At 39.2% G+C, this 22,795-nt stretch overlaps 1 protein-coding gene across 19 annotated transcripts in view; it reads left to right on the top strand.

Annotated features, from left to right (window-relative positions):
- ikzf4 (IKAROS family zinc finger 4) overlaps nt 1-22,795 on the top strand; it is a 172,249-nt gene that overhangs the window by 42,558 nt on the left and 106,896 nt on the right. For 4 of the 19 annotated variants that reach the window (XM_063037590.1, XM_063037592.1, XM_063037598.1 and 1 more), the window contains one exon: nt 1,978-2,034. The exons of 11 other annotated variants lie outside the window; for them this stretch is intronic. In XM_063037590.1, the coding sequence (XP_062893660.1) occupies nt 1,978-2,034 (57 nt within the window). Of the gene's footprint in view, nt 1-1,977; nt 2,035-7,056; nt 8,777-14,671; nt 19,328-22,795 lie in introns of those variants that run through there. 4 more of the 19 variants (XM_063037604.1, XM_063037602.1, XM_063037597.1 and 1 more) reach the window with 3 other exon arrangements.

The following is a 22,795-nucleotide window of genomic DNA, read 5'->3' on the forward strand; positions in this document are numbered from 1 at the left end:
TAACTTCAAATAGCAAGTGAAAATTTGGAGGCTTGAGTTCTCTCTTTCTGCCCTGGTATTGAGATAAAGGAGCATATAATAGATTTGTTGAAAACTGGATAATAGGTCATGAAGGCAGGCTGGCAACATCTACAACTATTGACGTAGAAGCAATAAGACTTGCTATGTATTTGCTTTTGTCAGTAAATTGGTAACAATGTTCATTTTGAAGGTAGATGGGCTGGAGTATAAAAAAGAATGTGCTTGGATCAGGATTTTACATTGAATTTTGTCTGGTTCAGGGAATATAAAGAATCAATGTAAACAAAGTGAATTGGTAAAATATAATTTGGTCGTTAATCTGGGTGTATATATACTGAAATTGACTGCTCATGTTTTGACTTTGTGAACAGAGCCCACTGGAGATCTGAAGGTATGTTGGTTTCTCTGAGTCCCTGAGACTGAATTTCAATTTGGACAGTGTTATTCCAAAACATGTGATATCCCTGTTGACATAGATAGACTTGTACACTGACCAGGACTGTGTGGTAGGGGATAACTCTGAATTTGAACTAAACTGTTTACTCAAGTTCTGACATTTCTTTGCTTTTTAAAAAAAAAATTCTGCCTAACTTTGTGTATAAAATTTGAGAAATGTGTGTTATCATAAGTGTTTTAGAAGCAGAGTTTTTATCACTTGTGTGGTGCCAAAGTGAATAAATAACCTAATGTATGTAACACAATAGACCTTTCAAATAATCCAAAATACTTCAAGTGACCTACTCCTTGAAGGATAGTGAATTATTGGCAAAGGTATGGATGGGCTGCTTGATTGCTTAAGTGATTTATTGGTGCTCGTTGAGGGAATGATTTCTATTCCTCATAGTATGGGATTTATACATTTAAAATATACTGTGTCAAGAATATAGCACTCCTGTAGTGAATTAAATAATTCCTGCTGCAGAATGAAGTTTGAACCCATAACATGATTGTAAGGGTGCTTTGATTTTTTAAAAAACTGTTCTTAATTAGAAACTCGCCTCCCAATCAGCTAGAAGTTTTAAGATTCCATCTTCCTTCCCCCGTCTCAACATCAAGCACCACAAAGGAAAATGTGCAAAATGCTTTAACTTCTCTAATTTTTCTTGTGATAATTCATCTGTTGTTGGATGAGCAACACTGTCGTGAATCAGTGTCAAAGTACACCTGCAATAAGTCACTAAATTGCATGTTAGCAGGGCTCTGTGTATTTTATAAACAAAGTCATCAAGATAATGCATTGATATTGTAGAGAGTGAGCCTAAGTAAAGGTAGGTTTAAGTAATATTAATTTATTGGGTTTTACAAGCATGTAGGCTGAGAGGGAGACAGGATTGGAGTGAATTCACTGGTCAAATTCATGTATAATAACTCAGAAGGAGTCCATTCTGCCCACCAGGTCCACACTAGCTCCTAGGAGCAATCCCAATAGTCCAATTTTCTTCTCCTTTTATATTTCCTTATTTCCCTGCAGCCAATTCTCTCTCACACATGCCCACCAATCCCCCTTTGATTCTTTTTGCTGTTAATTTCTACTAAGGGGGGTAATTTGCAGTGGCCAATTAACCTATCAACCTGTCTTTGGAATATGGGAAGTAACTGGAGCATCTGGAGGAAGCCCACTCTGCCATGGGAAGAACATGAAAACTCAACCCTGACATCACTCAGCTAAGATCAAACCCAAGGTCCTTGAAGTTGTGAGGCAGCAGCACAAACTGTTGTGCTGCCTTTGTGTATTTTGTCTTTTGCATTCTGTCCAAGTAACCAGCCTGTGTGAGAAGAAATTAAATTTAAAAATGTTGAAAATACTTGGCAGGTCGGGTAGCATCTCTGGAAAGAGTAAAAAAAACTCAAACATTGAGTCAAATCAAATGAAGGGTCATCGATCTGCAATATTAATTCATTTTGTGTCTCTACAGATGTTGCCTGACCTGCAAAGTATTTCTGTTTTTATTTCAGATAACTAACATCCAAAGTACTTTGCTTCTGTATTGGATGCTGGAAGAATCTTGCCAGGTACAGGAGCAGTATCCAAGTTTTTCATTGGGCTGGGACTTTTTCATTGGGGGGTGAGGGGTAGAGGAGTTGGGAACAAAGTGGTTGACATGAAAGGTGAAGTTGACTCTTCATTTAGCTCATCTTTGTATTGTACAAGAGCTTTGTCTGCCAATAATAATGCCAAAAACAGTGACTAATTAGAGGGGTGAGATGGAAAACAAACAAAACTACAGATGCTGGAATCTGAAACAAAAATAACTGCCAGAACTTAACCAGTCAAGCAGTATCTGTAGAAGGACAAAACTGTTAATGTTTTGGGTCAGAAACCTTTCCTCATAACTGTGAAGAATGGAGAGTTTATAAATTTTGAATCAGCTCGGTGGAGGAGTGAGGTGCAAGTCAAAAGACTTTATGGAGTTTGGTTAAAACAGTTCAGCTGATAGGTTGCATGAGTACTGACTGTCAGCAAGGCATTTTTAAAAAAAATGGGATGAGAAAGGGACATGTATGTGAAAATGGAAAACAACGAGAGAGCAATTTGAAGTTGAAAACTTCTTTGCTCATTCCAGAAGGTTGCAAAGTGACTAAACAGATGAAAGGCAAGTTCTATTTTACAGTGGTCCTCAGTATGGCAGCGGTGGAAATGTGAGTGGGATTGAGAATTGAAGTTCCATGCAACTGTGACTGCTCATCATCTTGATCAGCTGTCCTGCCTTAACGTATCTCTATATTGTCTTTTGTCTTGTTCCTCACTTCTCTCCCTTGCTCTAGTTTGAAAACTATGCCATCCATTCTTTTCCCAGTTCTGAGGAAGGGTCCTTGATCTGAAATGTACACTGATTTCTCTTTCCAAAGGTGTTGCTTATTCCAGCATTTCTGTTTTTATTATACAGTAGATCACAGATCCTTGCTCCAGTTCTGTTAAAATTTCGAATTTGATTTATTTTGAATTCTTTCATCGATTTCTACTTTCTGTTAATTTCCTCCTTTCCTCCTCTTTTGTGTCAATGTGTGGTCAATTGATCAGATTTTACCCTTAGTGACCTCTGCTCTGTAACTGGTCAGTAAAATGCGCAGAGATAAGGTGGGTGTGACAGGGATTGCGTACCTTTCTTGTGGAGTCTGTCAGCAAGGGAAAAGAATGCATTTCTTGATCATTAAGTGGTGTTTGATAACCAGCAGTTTTAGAGAGTTACAAGTACAAATCCACTCCTTTGTATTCTTTTATATTTATAAGCAAATTTTGTTCTCAATGATTTTAGAAAATTTCTTCCTTCATTTTTGGAAAAAGGCATTTAAGCCAGCAGAGATTTACGCAAACAAGAGAAAATCTGCAGATGCTGGAGATCCAAGCGACATACGCAAAATGTTGGAGGAACTCAGCAGGCCTGGCAGTATCTATGGGGGGGAAAAAAGGTACAGTCGACATTACAGGCTGAGACCCTTTGGCGGGACTGGAGAAAAAATTTAAAAGGTGGATGGAGGGGAGGGAGAAACAAGGTGATGGATGAAACTGGGAGGGGGAGGGATGAAGTAAAGAGCTGGCAAGTTGATTGGTGAAAGAGATACAGGGCTAGAGAAGGGGGAGTCTGATAGGAGAAGACAGAAGATGATGAAAGAAAAAAAAGGGGGGAGGAGCACCCGAAGGAGGTGATGGGCAGCAAGGAGATAAGCTGAGAGAGGGAAAAGGGGATGGGGAAGGGAGAGGGGCATTACCGAAAGTTTGAGAAATCGATATTCATGCCATCAGATTGAAGTTTTCCCAGATAGAATATAAGGTGATGTTCCTCCAACCTGAGTGTGGCCTCATTGCAACGGTAGAGGAGGCCATGGATTGACATATGGGAGTGGGCAGTGGAACTAAAATGGGTCGCTACTGGGAGGTCCTGCCTTTTCTGGCGGACAGAGCGAAGGTGTTCGGCGAAGCGGTCTCCCAATCTACATCAGGTTTCTTCAATATACAGGAGGGCGCACTGGCAGCACCGGATATAGTATATGACCCCAACAGACTCACAGGTGAAGTGTCACTTCACCTGGAAGGATTGTTTGCGGCTCTGAATGGTTAGTGAGGGAGGAGGTATATGGGCAGGTGCAGCACTGGCTGGGATCAGTGCCAGGAGGGATATCAGTGGGGAGGGACGAATGGACAAGGGAGTCACAAAAAGCAGAAAGTGAGGGCAGGGTGGGAAGATGTGCTTGGTGGTGGGATCCCGTTGGGGATAGTGGAAGTTGTGGAGAATTATGTGCTGGATGTGGGGACTGGTAGGGTGGTAGGTGAGGACAAAAGGAACCCTATCCCAGGTAGGGTGGCAGGAGGATGGGGTAAGAGCAGACGTGTGTGAAATGGAAGAGATGTGGAGTTGATCAACACAGCTAATGACTCTTTTGAACAGCATTAAGCTGGTGTTATGTTTACCAGATGCCAAAATCCAGATTATGGAAAATCAAGTAAGTGCTCTGATCTCCTGTGTTTCCAACCATGAAGTCCATGTGGGCTAAGCAGATCAGATCTGAATCCCAAGGGTTTTCAAGTGACAACCTGACTAGCAAGCATTGAGGAAATTATTGATAATGTCATGGTTTATAGATTCACCGTAGAGCAGTATTGAACACGTTCATTTTACCTGTGTGTTACAGCAGCATGTGCACTAGTTAGTCACAAGATGAGCTGGGTCATTTAAAGTCCATGAGAGCTAATAGACTAAAAAAAGTGTCATGATGTCAGCAGTCATACCAGCTGCAATGTGAAACAGGCACATTCTGAATCCAACTTGGTGCATAAATTGGAGCAGTACTTGGCTCTGAAAACCTGTGGTATTCTTGGCTGTTTGCTTTAAAGCAAATCTGAGTCTGTAACAAGCATACATTATCAAAGTGTCTTTCAGTAGTATACTTGATTGTTGGCTTCTTTGTGCTGCCTCTCTCAAACATCCAAGTAATCTTGCTGAACTTTCCTGTTTTAAATCAAAACATGAAAATCAACTTGGAAGCAAGAAGATTTGAATGGTTGGTGTGTGAATTATTGCACCATTTACCTTTGAGACCTACTTTTAAATTTAGCACAGGCCACCAGTTGCGAAAGTTCAAAAGACACAATTGGCATCTGAGGCAACATGGGTCATTGCTACCAAAATGCCTATACTGGATACTATAACTAGTAACAAGTCACTGAGGTATCTCAAAGGGAAAGTGTTGCTTCCCACCAAAAACATTTCCCACCTTGATTATAATGCTTGCACAGAACAAAAATTTAAAAACAACTTGGGTTCAAAGGCAAGAATATAGGTAATGGATAATTGAAGGAAGAGAAATGTGAATGTTCATTGATTCTAAAGGGTCGACAAAGTAATTTTATTTCTAATTTTGATGCAGAAAGCCTTCTGATGCTTGAAGGCTACAGTAATCATGGTCAATGATGTTTGGGCATCAAAGAACAAAGTGAACTCCCAACTCTCTTTAGGGTCACCTAATAATTGTGTAAAGCAGTTTATGGATGATCTGTAAATTGAGCTATGACTCAGCTCAATTGAAGTATTTTAATATGTTTTTCAGGATTTGGCTGGAAGCTGCCATAATAGTTTTCAGATGAATGCTTTAACCTCCAGTGAAAATGTAGTGATCACAATTTTAAACTGGTTTTGAAATTTCATTATCCTCCTTTGCTTCTGTTCCATAGAATCACACTTGTGGCCTGAGAATCTCATTGTATTTGCTCAGCTGAAGAATTCACTTGATTTTTAAAAAGCAGTTGTAAAATTCTGATGGTTCATATATATTTAATTTGTTATTGTATTTTCTTACACTGACTTGATTCACATTACCCTCTTAACCTATCGACCCATGTCTTTTGGATATGGGAGGAAACCGAGCGCTCAGGTGGACCCATAGACTGGTAGTGTGAGTGTGTAAATTCCTTGGAAAGTGTCCTCGATCTGGATCAAGCTGGGGTTGCTGGAGCTGCATGGAGCAGTACTAACTCCACCTCTCCCCCCCCCCCCCCCACCACCTTCCCTAATCTAGTGTGGTTAAGCAAGAACCAAACCTGTCCATTGTAAAAAAAACTTTTTGAGACATTAAACATGCTTTTTATCCTCTGGCTAAATTGAACAAAAACCTCAAAGTTCAGGTGTGTTAGTTATCTCGAGATTTAATGCTGCTTTCTTTCCTGTACGTGCAGTATATGAAGTTCGGGATTGCTACTCTGGGGAATCTTTTTGCACGTCTGCATGGCACTCCCTTGGGCCTAAATAATGCATTTCCATACTCACAAAACCTTGCAGTGATTAGGCTTTTGTTCTGATCCTTGTGACTCCATCAAGGCTATTGTTGAATTTGCATTAATTGTGTGAATTGTGTGAACCATTCAAGAAGGAAGTGAATTTTAGAACAGCACAGCACAGCACAGTACAGGCCCTTCAGCCTAAGATGTTGTGCCATCTTTTTTACCTACTTCATAATCAATCTAACTCTTCCCTTCCACAGAATCACTAACAAGAGAAAATCTGCAGATGCTGGAAATCCGAACAACACAAAATGCTGGAGGAACTCAGCAGGCCAGGCAGCATCTATGGAAAAAAAAAATGCAGTCCACGTTTCAGTCCGAATACATTATACACATTTATAATATATTTCAAACCATGTCAATTCCATCAAACAATACAGTTGGATGTGCTGAAAAGCTGAAGCATTCAAGGGCACATTGAATTACAATCCACCACCCACTAGTAAACCAAAGGCATATTAAGTTTGACATACACAAGATATTCTGCAGATGCTGGAGATCATGAGCAACACACAAAAAATGCTGGAGGAACTCAATGGGTCAGGCAGCATCTATGGAGGAATATAAACAGTTAATGTTTCAGGCTGAGACTTGGAAAGGAAGGGAGCAGAAGCCAGCATAAGAAAGTGGGTGGAGGTGGAGGAGAGCAAGCTGGTAATTGTTGGGGGGAGGTGGGGGAAATAATATGAGAAGCTGGAAAGTGATAAAAGGTAAAGGAAAAGGGCTGAATCTGATCGGAGACTACTGTGGACCATGGAATAAATGAAAGGAGGTGGGAACCAGAGGGTGGTCATGGGGGGGGGGGGAGATGAGTTGAGAAGGCCAAATGAATGAGGGAGAAAATGAAAAAAAGAGGTGGAGGAGCAAGGCAGTAGACAGCAGAAGTTTGAGAAATTAATGTTCGTGCAGTCAGGTTGGAGATTACCCAGATGGAATGTGAGATGCATTTTAAATGAGATGAGGTATCTGCCACAGCCATCCTTTCAGGTAGTGATATCAAGATAGACTTCCGCTGCTATTAAGGTAGAAAGAAGTAAGGTTTCCTTGATACTCTTCTGAACTTGCCAAGTAACTTGTAGAGTTATCCACCTCTCTGCCATGGAAATGGGTCCTTGTTCACCCATTCAGGCCTTTCATAATTCCATAGATCTAATATAAATCTCTCCTTGATGTTCCCTGAAATATAGTAACTTAGCTCGTGTTTTTTGAAAGTTCGAGTCTGACTATTCTGTCAACTTGCCCTTCAGAATTTCTTCCCAGTAATTTGCCTAATACTGATCATTTGGCTGACTGGTCTGTGAGTTGATCTATCCTTTTCTTAAGGTAACTGCCATGTAGGCAGATTTCCAGTGCTCTGGCATGATACCTGTAGCCAAAAAGGATTGGAAAGCAATAGACTGTAGTCAGTCAGAGCGTCTGCCACTGTCACCCATTTTAAGAGGCCAGGCTGCATTTTCTCCACCTGTGGAGATCTCTCCATTTTCTGAAAATGCTAGACTTCTTGAAATAGGATGATAGAGTTGTACTGGACAGCTCACCACATCCATGCCAACCTATTTGCCTATTGATAATTAATCCTACTTAACTACATTAGGATCTTAGCCTTCCATTACTTGTCTATATAAGTGTCTGTTCAAAGGTCTCCTCAATTTAATAATTGCGTCTGATTCTACTGCTTCCTCTGGTAGTGTATTCTAGAAGGTAACCAAATCAGGTTACCCTTCAGCCTCTTTCAGTTCAGAACAAATAAACCAAACCTATCTAATCTGTCTCCATGGCTAAAGACTTCCAATCTAGATAGGATCGTAGTGAATCTGTTCTGGGCTCTCTCCAGCACAATCATGTCTGCCTTATAATGTGATGACTAGAACAGCATGCAATACTGCAAGTGTGACCTAACCAGTATATTGTAAAGAACTCCTGTGTTTTATGCCCAAACTAGGAGGGTGAGTATACCATATGCTGCCTTTACCACTTTTGTTACTTATTTACCACTTCTAGAGAACTATGGACTTGAATCCCAAGGTCTCTCTGTTCATCAACATTCTTTAGAATCCCATCAGTTACAGTTTATGTTCAACTCCTATTTGACTTTCCAAAATACATCTCCTTGAACTTGTCGGGGTTTAATACTACTTTTCAATACTCCGCCCAACCTACTATCAGATTGCTATCCCCCTCAAATTCCCTATAAAGCTCCTTCCTCTCACGGAAACCTATCCCTCTTGTTTTGGGAGGTAACAACACACAAAGCATGTAGAAATAGTAGAAGTGATTTCCTGCTATGCCTTCCCCCTTCCTCTTTTCTCCCTGTCTTTCAGATCTGAAGAAGTGGCTGAGATTAAGAAATGTAGGCACAAGTTTGTCATCAATGTTGTGATTACCGTGCACCAACCATGATTTATTGATCGTTTTTACTGGAGGAAAAAGTCCCAAATCACCAAGCCACATGAGGTGACAAAAAATGTGGTTAAAGAGGTAGGTTTCAAGCCGGGTCTAAAAAGCACTACAGTCGTGCTGCCTCCAACCCATATTATTTTGAAGGTGCATAACCCTATGGAACTAGTATACAATGTACTTGCAGTTGATATCTATTGATACAGAATTAATGCAAGAAAAATTCGGGAATTTCTTGGTTCCTTCCAGCCAGACCATCTTGAACCAAATGATTGTCTCCTGAGATGGTTTCTGATGATGCTGCAGCCCATAGATATTTCTCACCAGGTGATTTTAATAAAAAAAAACAGGGTAAAACAAAATATAAAATCCAAAGGACATGGAAATTGTAAATGATGAAAAACAACATATTTAAAGTGGGGGAGAAGCTAAGATGGAAAAGGCATGATGGCATAACATTAAAGCAGTCTTTTTTCTTTAGCCATACCCACATCAACAATGTCTTTAATAATAAGGTAATTTGAATCAGAGTAGCTCGTATATTCTTTTGAGCCTGCTTTATGTGGTGAGCTCATGGTACTTTATCCACTTTCCTGTTTGAACACCCTATGTCCCTTGATTCCTTTGCATCAATGGATTTTTAAACACCTATGTCCACAGTTCTCTGGGTTAGAACATTGAAAAGATTTACAGCCAACTGTAATTGCTAATTTCATTTCACTTCTGACTGTCTGATATCTTACCCTGAAACTGTCTCCAAGAGAAAGGAAACAACAATCCAGTATTGAGCCCTTTCAGAATCTTATATATATTGGTGAAATTGCCTCTTACTCTTCTAAACTTCAGATAACCTTTGACAAAGTCCTGCATTCAATTAAGTCGCTTGGCATTTAGGTTGAAGTAGTCAATTGGATTCAGCACTGGCTTGGCAGGAGAAGCCAGAGAGTGCTAGTAGATGGTTGTCTCATTGATGGAGGCATGTAACTAGTGATGCGCTGCAGGGGTCAATGATTGGTCAATTGTTGTTTTTTGTCATTTGGAACGAGGCAGAAAACTGACTAAGTGGACAGAAGAGCCTGTTTCTGTGTTGTAACCCTCTGACTTCATGACTAATATAGGTCCATTCTACTTGAAATCTAAAACTGACTTGCACAGTGGTCGGATTAATTGCAAGGTTAGTCACTTGAGTAACAAGAACAGGAAAACAGAGCATTTTCTTTTGAAACAACAACCACCATTAAAAGGTTGGCATTGGAAACATTTGTGTGACCTTAAAAATGAATCAAAGTTACTCTGCAGGTTCAACAAGCAATCACAAAGGCAAATATAACATAGACCTTCATTGCAAGGAATTTGGAGTACAACAGAAAAAAATCTCTTGCTACGATTATACAAGGTTTCAGTGAGACCACACCTGCAGGACTGTGTACAGTTTTGGTTTCATTTCCAGAAAGACATTTGCCTTGAAGGCGGTGCATGACCCCGGAATTGTAAAGTGAACAGCTCCAATAACTATGTACAGTCATTAGGTTCACACACTTTGCTGTTGCTTAGTCTAGTCCGTTCAATAGTATTCATTCACCACAAACAGAAGTGTGCCTGGAAAATCCTTACAATACATGCACAACAAAAATATTGATTATGAATTTGCTTAATGATGTTGTACAATGAGGTGTAATTCAGTTGATTTCAAGTGAGCAAATAGGTTTGATCCCGAGTGAGCAAACAAGCTGAATTGTAAAGAATTTAAAAAATATAAATATTTTTAGAGATTCCAATCCAAGTATCTTGAGCTATGTGTTTGTTTTCTATTTTGCCAGAAATGGAGAAATGTTTATTGGCCCTTAAATCTCTCTGAGGGTTTAAATTGTCATTAGAAATTTGAAGAGAGTAATGTTTTCCTCCAATTGGCCGTAACTGAAATGTCAAAGGGTTTGATGGCTACAGAGGGAATCTAGTGCTGCAAAAGTACAGATAATTGGCCAGTATTACACCAGAAACTGGCAAAATTATTCATTCTAATGCAAGTTGATGTAATTAATATTCTATTAGAAAAGAAAGTCTCTTTTTCCTGAGGTGTGTAAGCAGAAATTTAAAATTTTGTGAAGGTTAATTAATAGAATGATGACTACATTATTTGGTTTTAAATGTGCATGTCTCCCTATGACAATAATCCAGCATACTCTTCTCATTTTCTGGGCAATGATTTTTACTTCCCAGTGAGCTCTGTTTTAACTCTTTAGCCCTTTAGTAATGAGATCCATTTGTAACTGGCACCCCTATTGTATACAAGCAATGTAATTAAAAAAAACATTGTATAGAAAGGATTATGTAAAGTCGTGCATGGAGAAGGGACAAGGATGCAATTTTGTTTGCAGTAGACATGCACAATACTTGTTTTAACTGGGATTGGGGAGGAGAGTTGATTTTTGTTTTTAAAAATGCTAACTACACTTTGAATAAACTAATTACACTTTTGTCTTTCTCAATTTGACAGTGGATGTAATGAACAGTGTACTTTAAAGTCCTGAACAATTTGCGCAAATTAACTAGAAAACTGTGTGTCTCAGGTTGGCTTATAAATAAAATTGCAAAAAGAACAAGGTAGAGTTGGACAATAAATTGAAGAACACTGCCCAATGCTAGAATTTGAGAAGAAATTTTGAGAATAGTTTAAATAAATACCATTCTTGCAGTTTGTGTTTCTCTAGGTTGAGTCTAAAATGTGGATTATGTTTATGAAAGATATTTTAAAATGTGTTTGGGGTGGTTGAGAGACTGGAGCCCAACAGAAGCCTCACTGATCTGGTAGAATGATTGAAGCAATGCAATTGTTTGCAGACACTGGAAGTATTGTCTTTCAGTACAGAATGTTCAGGGAAATTTAAAAGATGTTCAAAATTATGAAGGGTTTATTAGAGTAAACTACTTGGCAAGAAGGTTAATAATTAGTGTGTCAATTTGTTAAGGAACATGACTGGTATCATGAAGGATCTCTCATCTGCTCATAGACTGTCCCACTCCCATCTGTGAGGAGGCTATGTAGTAGCATCCATGCCAGGACCACCAGATTCAATAACGGTTGCTATTCCCAAGCATTAAGGCTGATCAACACCTCCTCCCACTGATCTACTCCACCACGCCCCCAACCACCACTATTTTATCATTTCGTGTCAGTCACCTTGTGTACAGACACTCCTGTGCCTTGCGTCACTTTATGGACATACAATCAAAAAATATGTATATATTGTCTTACGTATGTATATGTATTGTGTTTCTTATATTGTGTTTGTTTTTTTTGTGCTACGTCACATCTGAGGTAACAAATACTTTGATGCACTTTACACTTGTGTACTAGAAATGGCATTAAACAGTCTTGAATCTTAAAATGTGAGAATGCACTGCCTTAAAGGATAGCAGAAGACAATTCAATGGGGAACTTCAAAAAGGTTATTGGGTAAATATTTTGAAAATATTTGTAGACTATGGAGAAAGAGCGAGACTATAGAACCAATTAATTCTATCAAAGAGCCAGTATGTGCTGGATTGGTCTCCATGTGTTCTATATGATTTCCAAAACAAACATCACTCCTTTTCACATTATCACCTTCATAGCTTGCTGTTCCAAAACATCGACAATTCTTTTCTTCCCATAGATGCTGCTTGACCCGCTGAATTTCCTGTGTGTTGCTTCAGAGTCTCTTGTGCCTCCAAATTTAATTCCATATTAACTATAACCCCTAGGACAACAGAAAAAAATAAATGCAATTCAAGCCTGCAGGCTACGTTTAGTCAGCGTGCTTGTGGGAGTTGAAATTTGTCCATCCTTCTGGTATAACAACAAATTTCACTACATATGCCAGTGATATTAAGCCTGATTCTGATTGTTGATATTTTGTTGACTCTTTGAGCCTTGTTTATTCTTACAGTACTCTTAAGTACTGCAAAAAAAAACTTTGCATCTATTCAGGAAGTGAGGAATTTGACAGTGTTAATGGAGATCCATGTGTTAAAACAGTAAAATATTGCTTTATGGCCTTCAGTTGCTGGCCTTTTAAGTCAATTCCAGAGGCCTAGCATCTATGAGCTGACTTTCTTTTTTTTACCCTGTTAAATCCAATTACTGTAGACTGGCAGAAGACTAGTAGACAGAGGTAAAATTGGGTTTATTCCTGCTGGCGATTGACAGAAATTGAATTTAACAGCTGAAATGCTAACGGCCTTTCACAGGTGGCAGGCTTCCAGACTTGTGGACCAGTATGAAAGTGACTTTGAACTCCCCTTTTTCCTCTCCTGATGTGTGAGTATTTGAAATGTCCACAGAAAGTTGTTTCTCTATTTCTTCCGGAGATGATTTAAAGTTCAATAGAAACAGTAGTTGTAACCTAGTGTCTTTCTAAGTAGCCATTTAATTATGTAAGCCTGAACAATAAATGTCTTGAAGCCACTTCATTTAACGTCTATGTTCCATAGTGGTGAGAAGTTGAGATGATTTCTCTTGGCCCTGAAACTCCTTTCCAAAATTAATATATGATCATTCTTGCTATTTCTGTTTCTTAAACAACTTTAAAAGCCCTCTTCTTGACTATGCTTTCAACAACTGTCCTTTACCAATGTTCTGCTCTTCCTTTACATTTGAAGAATTTTGGAGATAATATCTAATCTTTGCAGGGTGCAGTGTAAATGGAGTTTGTTCCATGCCCTCTCAATGGAAGTCTCCATTACACTTGAAGCTGTATAGCCTAAGCTAAAGAAATGAAAACTGCAATGCACAGACACCAATGTAAGGCTGTAATTCAGTTAGATTCAACACAGTTGAAGCTTGAGGAATAATGACTATATTAAAATTTTACACCATTGTGGTAGCATAGTTACATCAATTTTGAAAGAAATATACCTGCCTGAGACTTGATTGAGGAGTGCAGGACTGTTTGCTCAGACAGTTCTGTATAGAATTTCCAGTGAGAAGAATAGTGCTGACCTAAATGGTAAATGTACAGTATGTGCCATCATAACTGGAATAATGAGTTTTCTTTATCTTCAGTCTGCGGCCATTTCACTCTATTTAGTATGATTTGAAAGGGAGTTTGTGTACAAGTATTTCTACATATTAGAAACGTTGCACAATTTAAATTTCAGTTGCCTTTACACAATCAGTAGCATAATTTGTATTCTGGTTTGTAGTTTTCATCTTTTTCTTTGGAAATAATCTTTTTGAAGTTTTGTTAATTTGAGATTAACTGAAGAATGATTTAAATTTTAAATGATCAAGAATAAACTTCAACTGGAACTTCCCTAAGTCAGAACTCAGCATGCAATGAGATGAAGTGAACATAGTGTGGTGAAGCTGACCTTTAAACTGTGTGAAACCAAAGAATTGCAGTTTTAAAGATATATCTTTTTAGTAGTTTCAAAACAAAGTTGTGCTTTACAGAATGAACAAGTGCTTTTCTTTAAAATATTTTTTTTGGTGTCTAATTTTGTAGAAGACAACTGCAGGAGATCTCTTGATGGAAGTACATTTCACTCCTTGCCATAGAGGGAGTACAAAGAAGGTTCACCAGATTGATTCTTGGGATGGCAGGACTTTCTGGCAGGAAATACTGGATCGACTAGGCTTATACTCATTGGAATTTAGAAGATTGAGGGGGGATCTTATTGAAACATATAAAATCCTAAAGGGATTGGACAGGCTAGATGCAGGAAGATTGTTCCCGATGTTGGGGAAGTCCAGAACGAGCGGTCACAGTTTGAGGATAAAGGGGAAGCCTTTTAGGACCGAGATTAGGAAAAACTTCTTCACACAGAGAGTGGTGAATCTGTGGAATTCTCTGCCACAGGAAACAGTTGAGGCCAGTTCATTGGCTATATTTAAGAGGGAGTTAGATATGGCCCTTGTGGCTAAAGGGATCAGGGGGTATGGGGGGAAGGCAGGTACAGGGTTCTGAGTTGGATGATCAGTCATGATCATAATAAATGGCAGTGCAGGCTTGAAGGGCCGAATGGCCTACTCCTGCACCTATTTTCTATGTTTGTATGTTTCTAAAAGATGTCAGTTGAATTAACCAAAATTCATAATTCTGCCTCCCAACCAACTTCTGGGTTGCCTAACCAAGTAATAATTTGTAGTCCTCTGAATTCCACTGCTCCATATTTATCCTTTTCAAATGTAAGCAGATTTAATGCACTCGCATCTGAAAGGCACGCTTTTAAGACCAAATTAATATGGAAGTTTTCAGCTTTCAGCTGCCTGTTTGAATTCTGAAATCAGGATGGAGCTTCTTGCACTCAAATAATTAATATTTGAAAATTTCTAACATAAGCATTGTTATATTTTGTATTTAATAACTTAATTCCATACAGTCAGATAGATCAATGGATATCTTTAAACTGGTGAATCAGCTGTTGCATTTTTGAGGCTTAGAGGGAGGAAAATTAAAAATATTTCTTAGTCTAAGGATCTGGCCATAAACTTGTCATCCCTAATCGGTTGTGGCACTGATATTGGCCCTTGGAATGCTAATACAGAAGATGTGCATTGGAAGGGGTTGTGGCAACAAAATTTTTTTTGAATGAGTGTAGGCATCAGGGTGGCAGTGGACATCAGAGGTTCATTTATTATCAAAGTATACAACTCTGAAATACTTCTCCAGGTAGCCATGAAACAAAGAAAAAAACAGCAGCATGATCATCAACCCCAAATCCCACCTTCCTGCACAAAAAAAACAAAATGAAACGGATACATTGACCCCCAAATCCCCCTCCCCTGCACACAAAAAAGAGAAAGATCAGGCAAAAAACACAGTATAGTTTAGTCCAAGTCCATATCCAAAACCCAGAAAACCTGGGTAACATTCTACGGGCACAGTGGCAAGCCTTTCCCTCTCCGGCAGAGCGATTTCTCCCAGCAATCAAAAGGCAGGCAACCAGCGCTCACCTTTTGCATTTGCCTCGATGTTTCAGTCTTCCTCGTCGCTTTAATCGGCAAAATGGAGTCGAACATTGCCTTGTGCCCTGTCCCGCAGCCTGTTCACTGTGAGGTTCGCGCACAATAGCAAACCTCTTAGAGACTGCAGGGCACTGAAACACTCAAATGATCTCTAAACTGCAATTCACAGGCTCCAACCTTCCAGAATCACATTCAAGATGGAAAACAAACGTAACAGCTATAAAAGAAATGAAATTCATAGTTTCATGACCTATCAAAAGATGTCGACCAAGGAGCATTGTATGCAGACACCATCTTGACTGGAAGTAAATTTGTAAAAGAATCGGGTATAAGTGTGATTTAGTTTGGGGCAGGCAGCAGAGTTTTTTTGAGAAGAACTGTGTGTGCAGGGAGGAGAGTGAAAATCTGGTAAATATGGTATTAAAGAATTTAAGGCAAAGAAAATTTGGAAAGGTTGCCATCACAAAGTGTACAATGTGCTGGAGGTGGATGTATGCTGTAGCTGTGTATGGGAGATTACTTTTAAACCTCATACTCATTTGTCAAAAGCAAATGCAACATTTTCACTGGCATAAATGTCACTTGTAATTTTTCTCACCCACGGGTTAAGCTGTTAACCCAGTTGTGCCAAAAATATAATCATGTTCTCACTGTCATTCCATACCGCCTATAGATTGGAAAGCTTCCGATTAGTGCATGTAATTTCTCTTTAGCCAGTACCAGGTCTCCTGTGCTGTGTTGAGATAAGATGCGAAATCATTGTTAAATTTTTTTAAAAAGAAAAAGTTCCACTTAGGATCCTGGAAACCTAGCTTTGAGTGATCGTCACAAACAAGAGTAAATCTGCAGATGCTGGAAATCCTGCCGAAAGGTTTCGTCCCAAAACATTGACTGTGCTTTTTTTTCTATAGATGCTGCCTGGCCTGCTGAGTCCCTACAGCATTTTGTGTATTGAGTGACTGTTTTCACTGTGACATTTCTCGTTTGCTCGCTTGTATGAGCTGCTTACTGTGGTGCCTAAAAGATTGTATGATACTCATACATATTTTTCCTATCTAGCACTTTTATTTCTGAATGTTTCTTGTCCTTTTAGTGTTATTGTTACTGTGCCATTACTTACAAAGGGCAGCAAACACAATGTAGGGAACTACAGACTGGTGAGCCCGCCATCAGCAGTGATCAAGTCAGTGGAGGCAATTCTGAGGGTCAGGATTTACCTGCATTTAAATGGTGAAGAACCAGGTGAATTGATCAGTGCAGTGCAGTGGATATCTTCTATATAGACCCTAGAAAGGCCGTTCACAAGGTCCTGCATGAAAGGTGAGTGTGGAAGGTTGGATAGCATGGGATCCAGGAGAGCTAGGTAAGTGCATACATAATTGGCATGATGGTAGGAAGCAGAGAATGATGGTAGAAGTTTGTTTTTCTGACTGGAGGTCTGTGATGAGTAATGTGCCACAGGGATCAATGCTGGGCCCATTGTTGTTTGTCATCTATATAAACTATTTGGATAAGACTGTGCAAGGCATGGTTTGTAAATTTGCAAATGACATCAAAATAGCTGATAGTGAAGGTTATTAAAAGTTATGGTCAAAAATTCTTGATCAGCTCGGTAAGTAGACTGAGGAGTGGCAAACAGTGTTCAATCCAGGTAAATATAAGGTTTTGCATTTTGGGAAGTCAAACCAGGGTAGGTCTTTCACAGTGAGCAGTAAGGGCCCTATGGAGTGCTTTAGAACAGGGAGTCCTGGAGTACATAGTTCACTGAAAGTTGCGTCACACGTGGACAGGATGGTGAAGAAAGCATTTGGACATGCTGGCCTTCACTCAGGGCACTGAGTGTAGGAGTTGGGATGTTATGTTGCAGTTGAAGCCACACCTGGGTACTGTGTGCAGTTTTGGTTACCCTATTACAGGAAAGATGTCATTAAGCTTGAAAGAGTATAAATGCATTTACAAGAATGTTGCCAGGACTCAAGGGCCTGGGAGAGGTTGGGTAGGCTAGGACTTTATTCATTGGAGCATAGGAGACTGAGGTATGATAGAAATAGAAGCATAGAAAATCTACAGCACATTACAGGCTCTTCGGCCCACAATGTTGTGCCAACCATGTAACCTACTCTAGAAGCTGCCTAGAATTTCCCAACCACATAGCGCTCTATTTTTCTAAGCTCCACGCGTACCTATCTAAGAGTCTCTTAAAAGACCCTATTGGATCCGCCTCTACCACTGTTGCTGGCAGTGCATTCCACGCACCCACCACTCTCTGTTTGGGAAAACTTACCTCTGACATCCCCCTCGTACCAACTTCCAAGCACCTTAAAACTGTGCCCCCTCATGTTGGCCAGTTCAGCCCTGGGAAAAAGCCTCTGACTATCCACACGATCAATGCCTCTCATCATCTTGTACACCTCTATCAGGTCATCTCTCATCCTCCATTGCTCCAAGGAGAAAAGGCCAAGTTCACTCAACCTATTCACATAAGGCATGCTCTGCAATCCAGGCAACATCCTTGTAAATCTCTTCTGCACTGTCGCTACAGTATCTACATCCTTCCTGTAGTGAGGTGACCAAAACTGAACACAGTACTCCAAGTGGGGTCTAACCACAGTCTTGTATAGCTGTAACATCACCTTACGGCTCTTGAACTCAATCCCACGGTTGATGAATGCCAACACACCATATGTCTTCTTAACACTGTCAACCTGCACAGCAGCTTCGAATGGACATGGACCCCAAGATCTCGCTGATCCTCCGCACCTACCGAAATAAACCACTTCACACTTATCTGGGTTGAACTCCATCTGCCACTTCTCAGACCAGTTTTGCATCCTATCAATGTCCCACTGTAACCTCCGACAACCCTCCACACTATCCACAACACCCCCAACCTTTGTGTCATCAGCAAATTTACTAACCCATCCTTCTACTTCCTCATCCAGGTCATTTATAAACATCACAAAGAGGAGGGGTCCCAGAACAGATCCCCGCAGAACACCACTGGTCACTGTCCTCCATGCAGAATACGAACCATCCACAACCACACTTTGCCTTCTGTAGTCTCATGGAAATTCATAAAATCCAGAAGGGCATAAGTAGGGAGAAGGCACACAGCCTTTTTCCCAGTGAAAAGGGAACAAAAACTGGAGGGCATGGGTTTAAGGTGGAAGGGGGAAAATTTTAAAGGGGTAACTTATTCACACAGAGGGAAGTGCATATTTCAAGTAAGCTACCACAAGTAGTACTTGTGATTGGGACAGTAACAACATTTAAACAGATAGTTGGACAGGCACATAGATGGGAAAAGTTTAGAGAAATAGGTGCCAAAAACTGACAAATGGGACTACTTAAATGGGTATCTAAGTCAGCATGGGAGAGTTGGGCTGAAGTGTCTGTCCGGAATCCGTGTTGTATTACTCTATGACTCTATTGCATTTTAGCTGAATTAAATTAGAGCAAAGTTTGTGCTGTATTTGCACCTAGTAATTTGCAACCCGAATAGCTAGAGAGGGGATGAGTCAGACAGAGCCTTCAAATTACGTAGAATTGTAACAGTTCAGCTCTCGTTTAAAGTCACTTGTTGCATTTGGAGCAGCTGCACATTGCACAGAGACTCTAAAAGTATCTGTTGTGCTGCAACAGCAAAGAAGTAAGTAATCATGTCAAATCCCAGCATTAACCCTGTAAGTACTAAATCTTTTATATTTATGTTTTAGATTCTAGCTGAATAAATGCTACTTTTTAAAGTCATGTATTCTCTATTTGATATTTAAGTTTACATCTGAACTTTCTGCTTTCCCCATAATTTGGTCAAAAGTTTTAAAATTATTCAGAAAGATTCATTTTAAAATTAGTTTTAGTTTTCCACGAACAAAATAATTTCCCCCTTCTCACCAGTGTTTGTTGTGCAATTGATATTTATATTGTAATAGCTACTGCCCCCCAATACTGTCAGTGTTAAATAGCTGTCAAAATTTTTTTCTGTCTCGGTGATTTTAATTAAAAAATTGATTTGATTAATTTTGAAGTGATTAATCTTGTTTCTATTTTAATAAAAAACTTCACTGATATAAATTATTCATTTCTGATTTTACCGTTGACTGCTTAATTGAAAGCATGATGTAAAAGAAATCATTAGAGATTAAATGATAAGTGTAAGGGCATTCTTAAAGGTCTTTACTAAACCTGTTAATGGAGCAATTTTTAACTGATTCGTGCTGAATTTGAAATCTAGCAAATTGACAGTTGAATTTAAAATTAGTTGTATTGATGTAATTGGCTATAACTTTAGTTGAAAGTTATACTTTTTAATAAATACCTTGCATTTACTAAGTAATTAATAATCTCTAAATGTATTGATTGTATACATGGAAAACTGTCTGTTGAGGGGAATGGGTAGTACAGTATAAAGTTACTTAAAAAACATCCTCAATTACTCAATTATTTACATTGCTTCAGGATGAGTCAATATTCTCCGGAGTGTAAACCTGTTTGTGACTTGTCCGAGGTAACAACAGTGTTACAGTTAAAAGATAAAGCACCTACATTGATTGCTTATACATAGCTCTCCAGTGTCTCGTCGTTCATGCACAATTATATTGTCAAGTTAGTCACTAGTGGAATATTCCAAAGTCATACTGTGTGTTGTACTTGTTTAAAATGCACCCTTAAACTTGCTGAACAGATTGGGTGTGAAAGTAGTCTGCAAGGTAATTATTTTAATAGAAAGAATTCAGTTTTTTCCTCCTTTAATCTTGATGAAGTTTGTCTTTGTACTACTTTTTCCTATCTTTCCCAACCAGCCGCAAAAGACAAAGTGTATCTGTAGTGAATCAGGAACCCACTTGCTCCCCCTTTTTATCGTATTAGACGGGGCCTCAGGTTAACATTCCATTTGAAGGATGGTCTCTGTTGCCTAACTGCACCAGAGAAGAGCTTGAACCTACAGCTTTCTAGCACAAGCAAAATAAAACTAAGTAGATATAGCATAGAGTCATAGAATACTACAGCACAGAAACAGGCCTTTCAGCCTATCAAGACTGTGCCAAACTGATTCTGCCTTGTCCCAGTATCTGCACCTGGACCATAGCCCTACATACCCCTCCCACCTATATAACCATATAACAATTATAGCACGGAAACAGGCCATCTCGACCCTTCCAGTCCGTACCGAACTCTTACCCTATCCTAGTCCCACCGACCTGCACTCAGCCCATAACCCTCCATTCCTTTCCTGTCCATATATCTATCCAATTTAATTTAACATCTATGTACCTATCTAAATTTTTCTTAAATGTTGAAATCAAACCTGCATTTCCCACTTCTGCCAGCAACTCTCTTCGCACTCACCACCCTCTGAGTGAAGAAGTTTCCCCTCTGGATTCCCTTAAATATTTTACCTTCCACGCTTAACCTATGAGCTTTAGTTCACCCAATCTCAGTGGAAAAAGCATGCTTGCATTTACCCTTTCTCGACCTCTCATAATTTTGTATACCTCTGTCAAATCCCCCCTCATTCTCTTATGCTTCAGGAAATAAAGCCCTAACCTATTTAATCTCTCCATATACATCTTTGTAAATGTCCTCTCATTTTGAATTGTTGGAATAACTTTTAAAGAGATTGCTTGAATAGCAGAAATAATTGTTCAGTTTGTTCAACTTGTTACCAAACAAGTTCAGGTTGCAGATAGAGACAATTGTCACTAACCAACAGTACAATAAGTGCTGTCCTTGTGGAGGGAATTCTACCCAATAATGAGAGCTGCTGTGTTGCATATATCAACTGTATGAATTTGTGGTTTCTCTGATATGGACAACATAATGATCATCATTATCATAAATTAGTTGGACAGAACTAAACTTCTGATATAAATCCAGTACTCCTTCCTTGTTATTAGATGGCATTTGCTCCCCCCCCACCCCCCCACCCTCTCTTGTTTGGGTTCTGGGCATCTGTCTTTATGTCAGCTTGCTGGCTTTCTTAAACCAATGATGGATTCATAGACCTATGAATATTGATGTCAAGAATTCTGCTTGTGGGGAAGAAAGCTGATATTAGCAATGCAAATGAAGAAAGACCGATCACAATGTTGGACTCCTGTGACCTTGATCGTAAAAGCATGAAATATAAAAGTATCTTCAATTTTACTTCAGTTCAAGAGTTGACATCAAATAATTCTCAGGTGACTGAGGCTAGTTATCCCAGGTTTTTTTATGTCTGTTACCTAAAATCCAAATCCCTTGCTTTCATATCTTGCTGATAGTACAGGCCAAACATTCGGTTACCCATGATATTTCATGACTTGTTTTTTCCTCGTTTTCCCTTGTAAAATTTAATCTGGTTGTGATACCATAATGCTATTCTGTGTTTTTTTTTTCTCTCCTGCCCTCTTTCTCCCCCCTCCTCCTCCACTCCCCCTTCTCTCCCCCTCAAAAAAAATTGCAGGCACATGTTAATATTTTTGGAGTAATAACTTAAAGTACTCATTTAAGTGCACTCATGGTTTATTTATTGGACCTTTTCTTCCTTCATCCTTCAGATATAAACTTTATGCAGTGCAAAGCATTTATAATCTGGATAAACAAGATTGGAAATTTGAAAAAGGAGGGACAATAGAGAAGGAAGTAGTTTGAATCTGTTACAGAAAGAGAAATTAAGAGGAAAAGGAGGTTGTATTGGGGGGGGAAGAATATTTAAAACTAACTCACAATCTTCAGGTTGCGACTATGCTCTTTAGTTTAGTCCTTGTTCAGTAGCAATATAGGAATACAGGTCCTTTTTTTTAAATGGCCATGTTTAAGCTGTTAAGTACTACCCTGAACTTTCTTCATAGAATTTAATTTGCAGTTAGTGTGCAAATGCAACAATTTTTGAAACTCGGGGAGATTATGGTAAGCTGATTTTACAAAGCAAATGCTGGTGTGATGCAAATCATCCAGCAATTTGTGGTAATTTACTGCAAATCACTTCTCACAAATTGCTGAGTGATTTACATGATAATGGTATATTAAATTTACACACTTGCATCATTTTTCCAGCAGGAAAGAACACATCCTCAGATAATTTCATATTTCTTTAGACATAGAATAGAACCATTTGATCCATCATGTTGATGCTGGCTCTTGGAGCAATCCTATTCATATGAGTAACT

The sequence above is a fragment of the Mobula hypostoma genome, chromosome X1 (assembly GCF_963921235.1).
Source record: "Mobula hypostoma chromosome X1, sMobHyp1.1, whole genome shotgun sequence".
NCBI classification, from domain to species: Eukaryota; Metazoa; Chordata; class Chondrichthyes; order Myliobatiformes; family Myliobatidae; genus Mobula; species Mobula hypostoma.